Source organism: Leopardus geoffroyi, chromosome A2 (assembly GCF_018350155.1).
Source record: "Leopardus geoffroyi isolate Oge1 chromosome A2, O.geoffroyi_Oge1_pat1.0, whole genome shotgun sequence".
Taxonomy (NCBI): Eukaryota; Metazoa; Chordata; class Mammalia; order Carnivora; family Felidae; genus Leopardus; species Leopardus geoffroyi.
In genome coordinates this window covers 8672438-8689491 of record NC_059331.1, presented here as the reverse complement: position 1 = coordinate 8689491, position 17054 = coordinate 8672438, and the positions used below count along the sequence as shown (strand labels likewise).

Here is a 17054-nt window from a genome sequence, read left to right as displayed (position 1 = left end):
AGCGTGGCGTCTCTGCCCCTTTAATGTTTGGTGGCCTGGTTTTTCAAGGGGTCTGCGGCATCCGGGACTGACAGATCAGACCCCAAGCTTTCCCTTTGTCTTCACCTGACAACTCCTACCCTTCCCTTGTCACCCTCAGGATGCATTCAGAATAAGTCGTGGGGAGAGGAGCCCCTACCTCCCAGGGTCTACGGGCCCATCTAGGTCTTTCTTCCCGAAGCTGGACTCAAACCTCAGCCCTTCCCTCGGTCTCTGAGAAGTTAGAAAGTTTAACAGAGGAAAGGAATAAAAGAACTGGCTGCTGCTAGCCCTCGCTTGTCGCGCGCATGCGCAGCTTCTGCTCCCGTTCTCCTTTTGGCGCCGTGGGGCAGTGAAAGTCCATGAGAAATTTCCCGTCGGCGCGGAAGATGCGCGCCACTTCCGGCCGGGCTCCTAACAACGGGGGAGGTTGGTAACCAGGGAGGGGGGGATGGCGGAGCGGGCGCCGGAGCCCGAGGCGGAGGCGGAGGCTGAGGCGGGCGCAGGCGGGGAGGCGGCGGCCGAGGAGGGCGCGGCGGGCCGCAAGGCGCGGGGTCGGCCGCGGCTCACGGAATCGGACCGAGCCCGACGGCGGCTCGAGTCCCGGAAGAAGTACGACGTGCGGCGTGTGTACCTGGGCGAGGCGCACGGGCCCTGGGTGGACCTGCGGCGCCGCAGCGGCTGGAGCGACGCCAAGCTCGCAGCCTATCTCATCTCGCTGGAGCGCGGCCAGCGTAGCGGCCGCCACGGGTGAGGGGGCCCGGCCCCAGGGAGGGAGGGAGCGAGCGAGGGAGGAGACGCCCCCATTCCCCGCCGAGCGTGGTCCCGCCCCCTCTGTCCACGGCCCCGCCCACGGCACCTGTGAGCCCCGCCCAGTGTCCGGGCTGCCGGCCGGGGTCTCCTACCGCCGGTCCTGGGACGCTCCTGGCTCGCGGCCCCGCCTCCCGCCTTTCCGACTGCCCAATCCTGGGATGCGCCCAGCCTCTCGACCCGCCTCCTGACGCTTGGCCCCTCCCGTTAGATTTCTGGCTGCCCAATCCTAGTACAGACCCCACCTCCAAGCGTTCTAACTGCCCAGTCCCCGGAGGGGCGGCCCCGCCTCCTGAGGCCTTAATGCCCCTTCTTCCCTGCTGGTCTTTGGCGTCTCACAAGCCTCATTCTCTAAAACCCTTAGGTTGTAGTCTGAGACTGTGACTGGACACCCTGGGCCACCCAGCCCTGTCCCGTATAAGGTTCTGGCACTCCATCTGAGACTGTGTGTGGCCTCATTCCCACAACCTTCCACCCCAGACATGGGAAGACTCCTCACGATCCAGATCTTTCTCTAAACGTCTTGGCTCCTCGGGAGCACCTTAGCCCATAGAGACTCAGGTGAAGAGGAAGCCCCAAGTTAGCGGCTCAGGTAGAGGGCAGAGGTCTTTGCGGAATCTCCATCTTGAGAAGGAGCGGTGTGGATGGAATTTTTCCCTTCCTGCTTTATAGGTCGGTGTGACGACTAAATGAGTTAGAATACAACAAAAGGCTTAGAACATGGTTGGCACATAGTGAGCACCTCAAGTATTAGTCGTTATAATGATACGTGTTCGCTGTCACAAGCAGTGCCGCGACAGAATCCTTGCTGTGCTCTGGTTTTTGTTTGCATACATTGGCATGTTTCCCTAGGGGAAGATTCTGATGGCCAAGAATCCACCAGATCCTTCTGAATTGCATCCACGCCCTCCCTGGGTGGCAGACTGGTTTATATGCCCAAGAGTGGAGCAGGAAATGCTGGGCATTTCAAAAACTCAAGCTCATGTTGCATTATTGGAGTTTCTGATTCAGTTAGTCTGAGCGGGGTTGCAGACCTTGTATTTTTTTCTGCAAAGCTTCCAGGGAGACATGAGCAGGTGGAGCTGGGGACCACTGGCCAGAGGGAGCCCTTGAAGGTCCCTAAGCTGAAAGTGCTATTTGCAGTAGCTTGGTTTGTGTAAGTCATGGCAGGACTGGGGCCTGGACACTGAGACAGCCCAGGCAGTGCCTAACAAAAACCGGGCCCTGGGACACGTGGGTAGTCGGGAAAATACAATAACCTGAGTGAGGGGTGTCCTGTGGGGAATGGACATGGCCAGAGATAGGGGGCCCGTTATTTTGTCTGCTCACTTACTTGTAACTGCCTTCTACCTGGAAGGATTTCAGTTCAAGACTCTGTAAACATGGACCAGAAGGCAGAAATGAGAACTGGGATGAAAAGAGAAAGGAAAAAGAGGGATACAGGGGGGCCAGGATCAGCGCTATTGGATTGAGGCCTAAGTCACAGGGGACACAACAGAGGGCACTTTTGTGGCATGTTAAGTTAAAAGCCTGACCAGAGTTCAAAAGACATGAAGAAGTGGGAATGGAGAAGAGGCCATGAATTTGCCTCAGAGCTTCCTAGCGACCAGTGGGAAAAGGGAAACAATGGTCAGTCATGGAGTCGCTGGTGTCATTCGTTTAAGGGATGTTTATTCAGTATCTACTATGTGCCAGACACTTGCAGAGGTGCGGAGGGTGCAGAAATGAACAACACAAAAAAAATCACTGCCTGATGGAACTGCCAGTTAAATTTTTTTTTAATGTTTATTTGAGGGAGAGGGAGAGAGAGAGAGAGAGATAGAGAGAGAATGCACGGGGGAGGGGCAGAGGGGGAGACCCAAAATCTGAAGCAGGCTCCAGGCTCCGAGCTGTCAGCACAGAGCCCGACGCGGGGCTCAAACTCAAGAGCCGTGAGATCATGACCTGAGCCAAAGTCAGACACCTAACCGACCGAGCCACCCAAGGCGCCCCTGGAGCTGCCATTCTAAAGGGCAGAGGGCAGACTTGTCCACTGTGCAAAGCCTTGTCTACTGTACGTACTACATGTTTACTATTACTTATTATTCTAAATTACATTACTATACTATAAATACTAAATTCTATTACTATAATTTGCTAAATTGTGGAGGTTGTGAGAGATCGATAGGGGCTATGGAAAAAACAAAAGTGAAGTAGGGAGGGGGGTGTGTGTGCTGGAGATTTAACTAGGGTGTTAGGCTGGGCCACAGTGAGAGGACAGCATTCACGAAGGAGCCAGGGAGACCTATGCAGATACCTGGGGGAAGAATGAGGAAAAAGGATTGGCCAGTGCAAAGGCCCTGAGGCAGGACCCGGCCTGGTGTGTACATGGGGCAGTGAGCCGGCCCATGTGGCTGGAGTGCAACGAGAAGATGAAAAGTGGGGAAAGTGAGGACAGGAAGTTGACAGAGCCTTGTGGACGGCATGGAGAACTCTGGCTTTTCCTCTCAGTGAAGTAGGGGGCCTGATAGGATTTTTTGCTTTTGTTAAGTACAGAATTTTGGACAAAGAGGTCACATACCTGGCTTATATTTTAACAGAGGCACTCCCTAGGGGCTGTGTGGCAGGAGGATTGGGGGAAATGCGAGTTGAAACAAGGTTGGCTGAGAATTGGCTGCCGTCGAAGGTCCTCGGACCTTGGCTGGTGAGGGGCTCGAGGAGGTTCACTCTTCTCTCTAGCTTTGTATGTGTGTGAATTTTTCCTTTTACATCTTAAACTGTTAACAAGACAATCGAAAGAATCCCGCTGACCCCTACGTTGACCCCTACGCTGTGTTCCTATGTCGAGGCGACTACCTTGGTCCAGGTGAGTCCTGACAGGGCCGGGCCCAGGCGGGGCCATGCAGAGGTGGAGAGAAGTGGTTAGAATTAGGGCCAACAGGGTTTGCCGATAGGTGCGGAGACGCGAGATGCCCCAGGTTTGGACCTGAGCACCTGGAAAGCTGCAGGTGCCGTTAACTGAGAAAGGGCAGGTCACGGGACCATAGGACGGCTCTCGTGTGAGATGTCTGGGGACCCCTGCACGTAGTGTCAGGGAGGGCTGGTGGCGGTGGTGCGGTCAGGAGAGGGCCGGGTGGGAGATCCGGATTGGGGACCCACAGCGCCGTGATGGCATGGTGACAGAGGTTGCCAAGGGCGAGTGGGGAGACACGCAGGTCTGAGCCCCGCTTTCGCTCTCTGCGCTGAGAGAAGTCAGGGTCACAAGGGAGGAGCAGAGGCCTGGAGGCGCGTGGAGGACCCGGTGGGGCAGCGTCCTGGAGGCCCCTGGAAGGATCCGCAGGCGGCTGGAACGGGGCAGTTTGGGGCTTGGGGGAGAAAACCCTGAACGGAGGGGTTCAAGGGAGATGGGGGAGAAGACAGGAAGACTGCACGCGCATAGACGGCTCCCAAGCGGGGGCAGGGGAATGGGCAGAAGTTGGCAGAGAAGGGGCTCAAGATTATTTAAGTCCGGGGTGGAACTGCTGGTGTGTTTGGACACGGGTGGGGATGAGGGGTCAAGCGTGAAAGCAAATGGCAGAGGAGAGCGGAGGAGAGCTACTGGGCACAACTGTCCTCACGCGCAGGTGGCCTCTACAGGGCGTCGCGTAGGCGGTAGAACGCGGAGAAGCGGGCAGAGGGAGGGACGGCAGTCGGGGGGAGAAAGAACATAGTCTGGCCCCATTGAATCCCCACAGCGGCTCTGTGTGAGAGGCACCGCTGTTCTCCCCACTTCGCAGGTGGGGACACTGAGGCTCAGAGGGGACGAGAGCCACTCGCGGTCACACAGCTAGTCGACAGCAGAGATGAGACTTGGACTCAGATCTGACTGACACCCGAGCCTGTCCCCACCACTAAGTGGCGTTCCCAGCACCCCAGTCATGGCGAGGCTGTGAGTGCGGGGAGGGGGCCGTGGGCATTTGGACTTGGGTTTGGGTGAGGATCTGGGTGGCCGGCCTGCCCCCTTGGAGAGCAGGGGAGGGGAAGGGAGGGGAGAGTCATGGGAGGGGGTGGAGGGCATCTGGGATGGGGCGGGCCGGGGGGTGCAGAGGCTGGGACAAGGGCAAAGCCTGGGGAGCTGTCCTCGGACCAGACGTGGGGTGTGGGGACTGAGAATTGTCATCAGGCTGGACGGGGGTCAGATGGGGCGGGTGGGGAAGCTGACAAGAGACTTTGGACTGGCTGTCAGGACATTTGCGGTGAGAGCAGGGTCTGGGCCATGGCAGGGAGGTTGGCGTTCCAGGGCCAGACGCTGTGATAACGCTGATGGTCACGGTGAGACCATCGCTATGCTGAGCAGTTACCCAGTGCGAGGGGCTACACCAGGCTCTTCCAGTGCGCGTAACCTCATGCCAGCCCCACGAGGCGGGTACTGTTACGATCCCATGCTACAGATGGGGAAACTGAGGCCCGGGGAGGCAAGGTCACGCAGGGTCTCGGGGCCTCCCACTGCAGTGTAGAGAAGGGAGGATGAGGAAGTAGCCAGAGTGCGTGGGCAGACTCAGAAGCGTGGTGTCAGGAAGGCGGGTGAAGGCCCCTAGTGGGTCCAGGGGAGATTACTCCAAAGCACCCGCCCTCGGCATGTGTAGACCCAGTGCTGGGCCACGGCCAAGCAGCCTATAGGGGGTCAGGATCCCACCTGGCAGTTCTGGCGGCCTTCCTGGTGTGGGAGGCCTTGGGGCAGGGGGGGTGGGTTTGGGCCCGGCCTTGCCCAGGGCTCCCTGACGCCTTGGTCACTGGGGCACACAGCAGTTAGGGTGCTGGGCCCCAGCCAAAGTGGGGAAGGCCCCAGGGGCGGGTGGGCGTGATGGCCAGGGCGTCTGGACCTGAGCTGGCTCCCCGGGGCGGGACTGATAGAGGGGGCAGCACCTTGGGCTGGGTCCTACATACAGCAGCCAGTGAGGGTCGGGGGCAGGGTCCCTAGCAGTACCAGCCCTCCTGGCTGGGTCTGGCAGTCTCCCCAGGGCTCTCAGCCTGCCTGGGGTTGGGCGGGGGGGGGGGGGGGGGGGGGGGGGGGGGGCGGGCAGGATCCGCAGGGCCCCGGATGGGGCAGTGCAGGTTCTGAGGCCGACTCCGCCAATGTTCTATTGCTGTGTGACAAACGACCACAGACTTAGTGGCTTAAAATCACAAATGATGTCACATTTCTGTGGGTCAGGAGCCCAGCACGTTTTAGCTGGATCCTCTGCTCAGGGTCTCACAAGGCCGAAATCAGGGTTTCAGCCAGCTGCGTCTTCATGTAGAGGCTCAACTAAGGAAAGAGCTGCTTGCAGACACCCTCAGAGCGTTGGCTGACTTAATTTCCTCCCAGGTTGCACAGCCGAGGTCCCCACGGTCTTGCTGGCTGTTGACCAGGACTGCTCTCAGCTCCCAGAGGCTGTTCTCAGGTCCTGGCCCCTCCTGGACCTGCCATATTCTCGGCCTACAGTCTCTGACTGCAGCGGGGCCCGTTTAAAGGTTCCCCTGATTAGGTCAGGCCCACCTGGGAAAGCTTCCTCCTGACTCATTCCAAGTCACCTCGCCCCAGGGGGTGGTATCCCATCATATACTCAGGCCGCCCGCTCATGGGCAGAGGATTCTGCGGGGCGTGTGCCCCCGGGCACGGGAGTCGTGGGGCCAGCTGAGAATTCCGCGTGCCACGCGTTCTGTACCCCTTTTCTGACTTCTCCGCTCCCCGGCCGTGGGCCCCTGGGCAGGCAGCCTCACTCCTCCGAGCCTCATTCTCCCACGTGGTGAAATGCGTGGTGATGCTAGACCACCTTTAAGGGCTGGTGTCCACGGAGGAGAGAGTGGAGACCCCTGGGAAATAGAACAGGCCCTGTGCTTACTCCCCCTGCCTCTCTCTCTTACAGGAAGCCTTGGGAGCAGGTCCCCAAAAAGCCAAAGCGGAAGAAAAGTAAGTGGGGCTTCAGCCGGGGCGGGGGGGGATGGGATGGGTGTTGGGAGTAAGAGGCTTTGTTGTGCGTTCCCTCACTCATGCTCAGGCACCACGGGCCAGGGGCTGTGCGGGACAGGACAGACCCAGCCGTGCCCCCACGTGGCCCATGGTCTCATGGGAAGGCAGGGGACAGGCCCAGTGGGGCCATGGCAGGGAGGTGGGGGCACTGCGGGCCCAGGGACACAGCCAGGCCTGCGGAGGGGGGGACGGGTGGGGGCAGGAAAGGTCCCAGAGGGGACTGGAACGTGTGCTGTGCCCAGTGGGGGTGCCTCCGCCATCCCCAGCTCCCACACAAAAGGCTAAGTCACCACTGGAAAGCGGTTACAGTTGTCAGAGGCATGGGCCAAGCTAAATGTGTGACCTCCATATCCCAAAGTGTGGGAAGGGAGATGACTGGAGAGGCTGCTGGTGGTGGTGTCCCTATTTGCCCGTGGTCGTCACTGGGTGGGAGGCCCCAGGCAACCCCCCTAGGCCCAAGGACCCTTCTGGGCCGCCTCCTCATGTCCCAGCTTGGAAGACGGGGAGGACACTTTCCTCCCCATCGGCTGCAGGACAGGCATCATTACACATATCACAGGTACCATTTCTTGGGCATTCAAAGTGTGTCCAGCCCTGTTCTGTGCCCTGCCGACGTCTTCACTCCCTCCTCTCTGGTAGTCCTCGAGAAATGGGGACCATTATTCTCCCTGACCCAGAAAGGGCAGGTGAGGGTCAGAGAAGCCAAGTCACTTGCCTGGAGCCACCTAGCTATGATGTGGCAGTCAGGATTTGAATCGCACGGTCTAGCTCCCCCTGGGCCCACCTCCTGGAAGCATTTACTCATCCAGCAAACATTTGCTGAGCATCTACTATGTACCAGGCCCTATGTAGGCATTGGGGATACAGGAGGAACAACACAGATAGTGTCCCTGCCCTTGGGGAGTTGACATTCTATTAGGGAAGACAGAAACACGGAAACAGATAACCACAGACGGTATCTAGGTGCTACCTGGAGGGAAAGGGCAGCAAGTCAGGTCAGCTGGAAGGACAGTGGGGAAGGGGTGGCAGACCGAGGGAAAGACCTGAGAGGGGGAGGGCAAGGCAGTTATCTGGAAGAAGAAGACAGAGTCTGTGCAAAGGCCCTGAGGCAGGACCGTACCCTGCTCATTTCAGGAACAGGGAGGAGGCCATGAGGCTGGAATAAAGTGATCAAGGGGAAGGACGGGAGGCGATGGGGCAGAACATTCGGGGCCTGGCGGGTCGGGGGAGGACTTTGGCTTTTACCCCCAGCCAGGGGGAGCCCTGGTGGGTTCTGGGCAGAGGAGGGGCATGGCCTGACTCCAAGTGCTTGCAGCAGGGGCCTTCTGCCCGCCGCGGGCGAAGTAGACAGATGTGGGAGCAGGGAGACCAGGGCAGAGGGGCTCTGCTGACCCAGGCCAAAGACGCTGATGAGGACGATTCTGTTAACAACAGGCAGCTAATAATTACTGCGCACCTACTACGTGCCAGGCTCCATCGTTTATGTGATTTCGCTTATTCAGTGAGGACAGCCTGGCCCGCCTCTGTTATCAGCAGGGTGTGTGGCACCTCCCGGAGCCCGTTTCTCCATCTGTGAACCGGGGACGGGCCCGGACAGGGCTCGGGAAGGTGTCTCAGCCCCGCCCCCACCGGGTGCCGTAAGGCCGGGGTGTTCCGAGGCCCTCGGAGGGACAAGCGCCACCCCTGACCCCGGGGCCCTGCCACGCGTGCGCAGGGAGGCGACGCAACGTGAACTGCCTGAAGAACGTGGTGATCTGGTACGAGGACCACAAGCACCGCTGCCCGTACGAGCCGCACCTGGCCGAGCTGGACCCCACCTTCGGCCTGTACACCACAGCCGTGTGGCAGTGCGAGGCCGGCCACCGCTACTTCCAAGACCTGCACTCGCCCCTGAAGCCACTCAGTGATTCAGACGCCGACAGCGACAAAGGTGGGTCTGGGGCCGGGGGGGGGGGGGGGGCGCGCCCGCCGGCCTCCAGGGTGTGAGGGCTCCACGGCTCCTTATGGGGGGGTCACCCCGGACCCCCGGCCCTCTCGTGGGTCTTGTTAGCCTCAGGCCAGCACTAGAAGCCTCACAGTGACGAGAAAGGCACGGGTGCCGGCCTCAGGGACGGAGCCCGGCTCCAGCAGGCTGGTCTGCACTCTTCCTGTCCTTCTGGAGCGGAGAGGCAGCCCCCGTCTTCCAGGGGACACCTGCGAGGGCTTGGCCCACCTGTGCTCAAGGCCGGTGGCAGGCAGGGCCCGGCTGGGGTGCGGGACACCTGGCTCAGCGGCTGGAGGGAGGGGTGGGTGCCGGGCCTCAGGCCTGGGTGCTCGCCTGGCCTCTTCCCTCCTCCTCTGTTGTCTGTGGCCCTTTCTCTTTCGGTCCCGGGCGGTCTCTCCCAGCCTCCTCTTCTCGCCGCCTGTCTGCCCGGTTCTCCTCCTCCCTCCCCATTCTCGGCTCTTGAGTTCTCTCTTGTTCCCCCTCCCTCTGTTGCCCATCTTTTCTGTTTCATCCTCTCCCTTCTGTTTCCTGCCTTTTCCCTGCCCCCCCCGTCTCTCCCTGTCTCCCCGACTCCCTTCCCCCCCATCTGTTTCTCCCCCCACTGCGCATCTCTCACTGTCCCTGACCCTCTCTTGCCATGCTCTGTGGGTCACACGTCCTGAGCTGACGGTGGGAGTGGGAGGGACTCAGTTACGAAGGCCCAGTTGGCCCTGGTGGGTGGTGAGGAGCTGCCCGCCTGCCTCGAGCTCGGCTTCAGCCTCGGGCTCAGGAGCACAGGGCTCACCGCCAGGCGCCCTGCCAGGGTGGAAGGTGAGGTCAGTCACCAGGGTTGAGCCCGTGCTGGCAGGAATCTCGGAGCAGGTGGCATCCCAGCTGGCCAAGGGGAAGCCGTGGGCGAGAGGTGTTCCAGGTGGGCACCCTGGCCAACGGCTGTCCCGTGTGCGTCCGCCAGACCCCACCACGCGGCCGGCCCCTCGGCCATCATCTCCCCACTCCGGGTCCTGCCCCCAACCACGCTCAGTCCTCCCTACAGCTCTTCATTAGCCCCACTTGGCAGTTGAGGACACCAAGGCCCTGGGACTAATGTGACTGACCTCCCTGGTGATGGGTCCGCCGGGACGGGGAGCCCCCTTGCGCCCCCACCCAACTCTGACACCGGTGGCTGGTGGATCTGGCTCTCAGGAATGAGTGCGGGGATCCTTGGCCGGGTCTGCCATGGCTGCGGGGGAGGGGGGCACTGTGAAAGGAGGGGGGCTGTGTCCCTGTCCCAGCCCTGTTCCCTCAGCAGCACCCTTATCAGCTCCCTGCCTGGGGTGGCCCTGCCACTTCTCAGTAAGAGGACCTCCTGCAGGACTTGGAGAAGCCAGGGGGTGCACAGCCACTTCTGTGACCAAGGTCATGGTCAAGTGGGGAGAGGTCCAGTCTGGCCTTCACAGCTGGACACTGCATTTGGGGATCCAGGCACACACCCTGGCCGAGCCCCCAACTTACTAGGTGACTGCCCCTTGCTTTAGGGTGGGGCCAGGGAGCTCAGCTCACCCTGTAGATTACAGGGTGTTACAAGGAGGGGCCAATCCCCCTACCCCACCCCTGCTATCCCAGGGCCGTGAGTCAGGGATGGGGCGTTATGATAAGAATGATAATAGAAACATTGATAGGGTGCTTACTCTGAGCCTGGTACTGTCCTAGGCCCTTTACATATATTTACTCACTAAATACCCCAGACAGCCCCTGGAGTAGGTGCCGAGTTATCCCCAGACCCACACAGGTTCCATAAGGCCCCCACATCCACACAGCTGGAGGGGTGGGCGCCAAGATCCCACCCCCGAAGTCTGGCTCCAGAGCCTGCATGCTCCATCTGACCCCCTGGGAGTGTAGGACACGTGGTCCCCGGACAGTGTGCCCGACTCTGCGGGAGTGTGGAACGTCAGGGTCAGCTATTGACTTTTTCTTTCTCTCGCTCTCTCTCTCTTTTTTTTTTTTTAAGTCTATTTATTTTGAGAGAGACAGAGACAGCATGAGTTGGGGAGGGGCGGTAAGAGAGGGAAATCGAGAGAATCCCAAGCAGGCTCCGTGCTGCCAGCACAGAGCCTGACGTGGGACTCGAACTCTGGAAGCCGTGACCCGTGACTCTCGAACTCGACCCGTGAAGCCGTGAGATCATGACCTGAGCCGAAACCAAGAGTTGGACGCTTAACCGACTGAGCCACCCAGATGTCCCAACAATTGGCTTTTTCTGTCCCCAGTCTCCCTGTGTGTGGGCTTTAGCACGAAATACCTGGGTGAGATGTTGGTCGCCTTGGCCTTCATCACGGTGTCGGTTTGAGATTCATTCATTTCTACAAACATGTGCTCAGTGTGTGCTAGGCGGCCTTCTGGGCACTGGGGCCTGTGCACAGGGACCCCAGTGGTTATGGAGCTTACGATCTAGAGGGGAAGCAGACAGTAAACAAGATAGACCATTAAAATCTAGAGTACAGTGGAGGTTCCTGGGTGGCTCAGTCGGTTAAGCATCCGACTGCGGCTCAGGTCACGATCTCACGGCTTGTGGGTTTGAGCCCCACGTTGGACTCTGTGCTGACAGCTCAGAGCCTGGAGCCTGCTTCCGATTCTGTGTCTCCCTCTCTCTCTCTGCTTCTCTCCCGTTTGCACTGTCTCTTTCTCTCTCAAAAATAAATAGATGTTAAAAAAATTTTTTTAATTAAAAAAATAAAATCTGGAGTATGGTGGAAGGTGATCTTTTGGGGGAAATTAAGGAGAGAAAAAAGTGCTATTTAAGACAAGGTGGTCAGAGGCCTTCCTGAATAAATACCATTTTCTTAAAGGGTCTGATGGAGGTGGGGGAGAGGGAGCCCACGCAGGTGTCTGAGAGAAGAGTGTTCAGGCAGAGCAAAGAGCAAATGCAAAGGCCCTGAGGCAGGAGACTGCCTAGGGTCCCTAAATACATGACCTACACTGGGGGGCAGCAGAGGAGGCGGCGGGATGGAAGAGCCCCCAGCCCCCACAGGAGGTCCAGGCGGCAGCTGTCCACATGGAGGCATCGGGGTATGGGTGGCGGCAGTATAATGAAAATAGGTATTTGGTCTTTGTCCCCGGTTCCTGGCACAGAACTCCTACAGCCCTTGGAATTGCCTGAGTGATGGGAATATTTTTCATTGTTTGTGAAGAGCCCTTTTCATGAGGAGCCCCTTTGGATCACGCCTGAGTCTATGCTAATGAGGTGACTCAGGCAGGGTCCCCTAGAGAGCTTCAGGATGGGGACTGGTCACCAGAAAGACCAAACACATGATTAGAGGGGGGACTCTCAGCCCCACCCCTGACTCCCAGGCAGCAGACTGGGGCTGGAGACTGGGTTACAAAAACTCTCAAGTGACAAGATCCAGGGAGCTTGCGGGTTGGTAAACACCTTGAGGTTCTAGGAGGGTGGCGGGTCCAGAGAGAGCACGATAGCTCCCACCCCAGCAGCCCCTGCACCTCACCCTACGCTTCTCTTCCATCTGACTATTTGCTGTGGTGCATCTTTTATGATAAAAGTGTAGTCGTCCGTCGGGGCGCATGGGCGGCTCAGTCGGTTAAGCGTCCGACGCTTGATTTCGGCTCAGGTCATGATCCCACGGTGGTGAGTTGGAGCCCCGCATTGGGTTCTGCACTGAGCATGAAGTAAGATTCTCTCTCTCCCTCGCCCTCTGCCCCTCCCCCGCTCAAGCACACACTCTCTTTCTCAAAAAAAAAAAAAAAGAAAAAGAAAAAAAAAACCACCCCAAAACCAAAAGAGAAGAGGCTGTCGTAGAAACCCGCCATTTATGGCCAGAATTACAATGGCCTTCAGCCTGCAGCCGGCGTCTGCAGTGGGGGCGAGCAGTCTTGTGGGACCTGAGCCCTTAGCCTGTGGGATCCGACACTCTCTCCAGGTAGATAAGTGTCAGAACTCAAAACGAGTTGGTGTCAAGATGAGGGCAGGGTTTAACACCATCAGGCTGGTTGAAACCCTGGGGCGAGCGAAGCGCGGAACCTCCCAGGCCTGCGGGAGCTGAAGAGGCTGAGCAGGAACCCCCAGGGAGGGGCCAGGAAGCCAGCATTCGGGTCTGGAGGCCGAGGGAGGGGAGTGTCTCTGAGGAGCAGAGGTAGGGGGGCGGGGGGGGGGGGACTGAGAAGTGACCAGTGTTTGTGGCACTAAGGGGGTGACCGTGCCCAGCCCGTAGTAAGCACTCAGCATACGCCTCTGCTACTGCCACTGTTGCTACCGTAACTGTCTCCTTTCCTCTGTCGCCACAGTGGGCAATGGCCTGGCGGCCAGCAGCTCCGACCCTTCTAGTTCCGGCTCCGGTTCTGACTCTGAGGAGCCCCCCGAGGGCCCGCCGGCCAAGGGAGCGGCCGTGGCGGCGGCGGCGGTGACCCCCTCCAGCCCGGCGGGCAGCAGCGGGCTCATCACTCAGGAGGGCGTGCACATCCCCTTCGACGTCCATCACGTGGAGAGCCTGGCGGAGCAGGGCACCCCGCTGTGCCCCAACCCGGCGGGCAGTGGGCCCGAAGCCCTGGAGACGGTGGTGTGTGTGCCGGTGCCCGTGCAAGTGGGCCCGGGCCCCGGCACCCTCTTTGAGAACGTGCCCCAGGAGGCGCTGGGCGAGGTGGTGGCCAGCTGTCCCGTGCCAGGCATGGTGCCCGGCTCGCAGGTGATCATCATCGCAGGCCCCGGCTACGACGCCCTCACGGCCGAGGGCATCCACCTCAACGTGGCAGCAGGCAGCGGTGCCCCCGGCGGGGGCCTGGGGGACGAAGTGCCCTGTGCCGTGATGGAGGGCGTAGCAGCCTACACCCAGACGGAGCCCGAGGGCAGCCAGCCCAGCACCATGGACCCTGCCGCCATGGCAGGCATCGAGACCAAGAAAGGTCTGGGGGCCGCGCCGGTCCAGGGGGGCTGCCGCGGTCTCTGGGAGGTGGGGGGAGTGGGGAGGAGTGGCCCCGGAGCCCACTCCTCCGCCACGCAGGCCCTCCACGGACACCCGCCCTGTGTCCACCTCCCCCCGTAGAGAAGGAGGACCTGTATGTGCTCAAGAAGGAGGAGAAGGAGGAGCCCGTGGCCCCAGAGCTGGCGGCGGCGGCAGCACCTGAGAGCACAGAGCCCGAAGCCGAGGCAGACGGGGAGGAGCTGGACGGCAGTGACATGTCGGCCATCATCTATGAGATCCCCAAGGAGCCCGAGAAGTGGGTGCCCGGGCAGCTGGGGGCTGGGACGAGGAGCAGCCGACGGGCCCACAGCCTGCCTGGCGTGGGAGCCCTGATGCCATGGGCCCCTTCCCCTCCAGGAGGCGGCGGAGCAAACGCACTCGGGTGATGGATGCCGACGGCCTGCTAGAGATGTTCCACTGCCCCTACGAGGGCTGCAGCCAGGTCTATGTGGCCCTCAGCAGTTTCCAGGTGAGGCCGCCACCCGAGCTGGCCGAGCGGAGCCCGCTTCTGTTTCCCGCCACCTGTGTGCTGGCGTCCGGGCAGTGTGGCTCGTGGAGGGCGCTGCTTGGCCCCGCCAGGTGCCACTGGCCTGCCTCCCACGCAGCTGTCTCTCAGCAGCTTCTCACCGACCCTGCCTCAGCCACAGGGCACCAGGCGTCACCTCGCTGCCTTCCCCTCCTGCTCTCCAGTGACTTGTCCTGCCTTGTCAACCAGCCTCTCAACTCCTCCTGCCTTTGCCCAGGCCACCTTCTCGGCTCAGGATGCCCCTCCCCCAGGAAGCCCACCCTAGTCCCCCAGGGCGGGTGGGGCCTTTGAGCCCCAGATGACCGCACCACCAGGACACGCCTGTAGTTTGTCCTCTGGAGCCTGGACGGGACGCCCCAAGGGCAGAGCCAGGGTCTCGTCACGTTCCCACTGGTGGCAGGAGGCGGCACCAGTGGCCCTTTGCATTTGCCGAGTCTCGTTTTCATTAAGCATGTATTGAGCACCCACCAGGTGCCAGGCCGGTGGTGCCGGGCACTTGGAGCTGCAGGGGTGCTGCAGGGGTGAGTTAAAGAATAAAAGAGCAAAGGAATGAATGACTCGGGGTGGGGGGCGGGGAGAGCGAGGTGGCTGCCTGCTCCAGGCCGTGGAGACAGCATAGCTCCATGGCAAAGCCTACTGTGGGAGTTCACCCTGGAATCCAGTCCAGCCCTTCCCCTGCCCACCTGTGAGACACACGCCAAACTGGAAGCCTCTGGAGCCTCATCCCCCATCCACAAAGTGGGCAAAGGGCGGGGCCCCAGCACAGGGTTATGACAAGGCTGACTGATGCCCCAGCCCAGGCCCTGGCTGCAGCAGGTGCACAGTGAAGTGGCAGGGGTCCCTGCTCAGAGCTGGGAGTCCCTCCCAAGGGCAGGGGCACCCATCTTCCTCCAGGGGGGCTGGCCCCAGCCTGCCTCCCAGCGCCCCTTCTCTGTCCCCACCCTGGGGAGCCCTGGGGGTGGCCCCTGGCACCCACAGCCCCGCTCCACCCCTCTTGCCTGCAGAACCATGTCAATCTTGTGCATCGGAAAGGGAAGACCAAAGTGTGTCCGCATCCTGGCTGCGGCAAGAAGTTCTATTTATCCAACCACCTGCGGCGGCACATGATCATCCATTCAGGTCAGGCCCGGGGTGGGGCTGGCAGCACGGGGCATGGGGTCCTGGGCCTCAGGTTTAGGGTGGGGTCAGGAGTCCCCCGGCACAGGACTGCCACCCACGGTGTGGGCTGCGGACCCAGTGGGGAGCTGTGTTGCCTCTGTCCAGTGGGAGGGCCTGGCTTCAGATTTTTCGAGCGGCAGGAACTTTGGATTTGTATGTGAAGTCGCCCCAAAGTTCAAATATTGGGGTCAAGTTCAGACCCGCTTAGGCTTGGCAGTTTGCACACGGTGCCTCCCAGGGAGTCGAGTTCACATTTCCAGCTCTGCCCGTGGCCTTACCCCGCACATTCTAAGCATCACCTTGGGCTGTAAGCTGCCCTCCGTATTAGCCGCCCTCGTTTCTATAGTCAAGCGTTGGCTCCCAGAAGCCGTGGGGTTTGGGTCGCTCGCGCCCCTACGTCCGGGAGACCACTCTCTACCCGCTTTGGGCGGCGCCCTGCAGCCCCCGCCCCCAACGGCGGCGCGCTCAGCCCCGCCTCTCCCCAGGTGTCCGTGAGTTCACCTGCGAAACCTGCGGCAAGTCCTTCAAGAGGAAGAACCACCTGGAGGTGCACCGGCGCACCCACACCGGGGAGACGCCCCTGCAGTGAGTGACGGGCCTCCTGCGAGGGCGCTGGGAGGGAGGGGGTCTGGGCCCCGGGCCGGCAGAGGGCGGGTCCACCCCTCGGGTTGCCTTGCCCAGTTCCACGTGCGCTCGCATCCCGGATGGCGCCTCCCCTTTCTGGGGCCAGCTCGGTCCTCGTAACTTGGGGCCGGCCTCCAAAGGCGGCTCCGCCCCAGTCTGACCCCGACCCGGCGTCGCTCGCCCCGGCCCACCCCCCCCCCACCCCCCGCAGGTGCGAGATCTGCGGCTACCAGTGCCGGCAGCGCGCGTCGCTCAACTGGCACATGAAGAAGCACACGGCCGAGGTGCAGTACAACTTCACGTGCGAGCGCTGCGGGAAGCGCTTCGAGAAGCTGGACAGCGTCAAGTTCCACACGCTCAAAAGCCACCCGGACCACAAGCCGGCCTGACCCATCCAACCACTGACCGCCCCTATTTATTCGTCCACTCGGACACCACGCCTGGGCTTGCTGGGGCCCAGACAGCCGCGGGGGCCTCCCGGACCGCGGGCCGGAAGGAGGCGCCCCTGCTCTGCCCTGGGGCTGGGCCCCCTCCAACCCCGCCCTATCTCTGGAGGTGGCGCCTGGGGTTGCACTGCCAGAACTGTGTCAAGAGAGCAGAGCGAGATTAAAGAGCGAGAAAGGAGATGCCCTTCCCCTAGGCCTGGATGATTTGGGGAGCTGGGCCCCTCTGTCTCCAACCTGGTCCCTTCCTGAGCGAGGCTAAGGCAGGCGGTGATGCCCCTTTCCTGACAGCCTCTGCACTGCCTCGGCTATCTGGGCCTGGAAACCCCGAACACTCCGTCTCACGGGGTCAGAGGGTGGGAGGTTGGGAAACGGGAGGCCACCGGACATCTCCTGGGACTCAGGATCTTGATGCCCACTCCTAATCCCTCATGGAATACTAATTCCCCACCCTCAGAGAGCTCAGGGGCCGGTTGGGGAGATGTTCAGTAAACACCTATGTAAGACATCTACAGCTGTTGACAAGTGCCGTGCAGGAGATAGGGTGATATGTTAGTTTCTGGAGGCGCTG

At 60.8% G+C, this 17054-nt stretch overlaps 1 protein-coding gene across 2 annotated transcripts; it reads left to right on the top strand.

Moving 5' to 3' along the window:
• Window positions 1-104: 104 nt before the first annotated feature.
• ZNF653 (zinc finger protein 653) lies at window positions 105-16666 on the top strand. 2 transcript variants are annotated; one of them, XM_045492017.1, is made up of 9 exons: window positions 423-768; window positions 6696-6739; window positions 8514-8729; window positions 13059-13673; window positions 13814-13988; window positions 14090-14201; window positions 15263-15377; window positions 15902-16001; window positions 16252-16666. In XM_045492017.1, the coding sequence occupies exons 1-9, from the start codon at window positions 470-472 to the stop codon at window positions 16427-16429; spliced, it is 1854 nt and encodes a 617-aa protein (XP_045347973.1). In that variant the 5' UTR covers window positions 423-469; the 3' UTR covers window positions 16430-16666. The 2 variants fall into 2 exon arrangements, with proteins under 2 accessions (XP_045347975.1, XP_045347973.1); XM_045492019.1 differs by lacking the exons at window positions 15902-16001; window positions 16252-16666 and having other exon boundaries at window positions 105-768; window positions 14352-15293.
• The last annotated feature ends 388 nt before the right edge of the window (window positions 16667-17054 follow it).

What these genes read in the sequence shown, in the direction of transcription:
- ZNF653 (XM_045492017.1), top strand. Translation starts at nt 470, where the DNA reads ATGGCGGAGCGGGCGCCGGAGCCCGAGGCGGAGGCGGAGGCTGAGGCG. An exon ending in AGACGCCGACAGCGACAAAG is followed by an intron (nt 8,730 to 13,058) that starts GTGGGTCTGGGG and finishes CTGTCGCCACAG; the next exon opens with TGGGCAATGGCCTGGCGGCC. An exon ending in AGGCATCGAGACCAAGAAAG is followed by an intron (nt 13,674 to 13,813) that starts GTCTGGGGGCCG and finishes CTCCCCCCGTAG; the next exon opens with AGAAGGAGGACCTGTATGTG.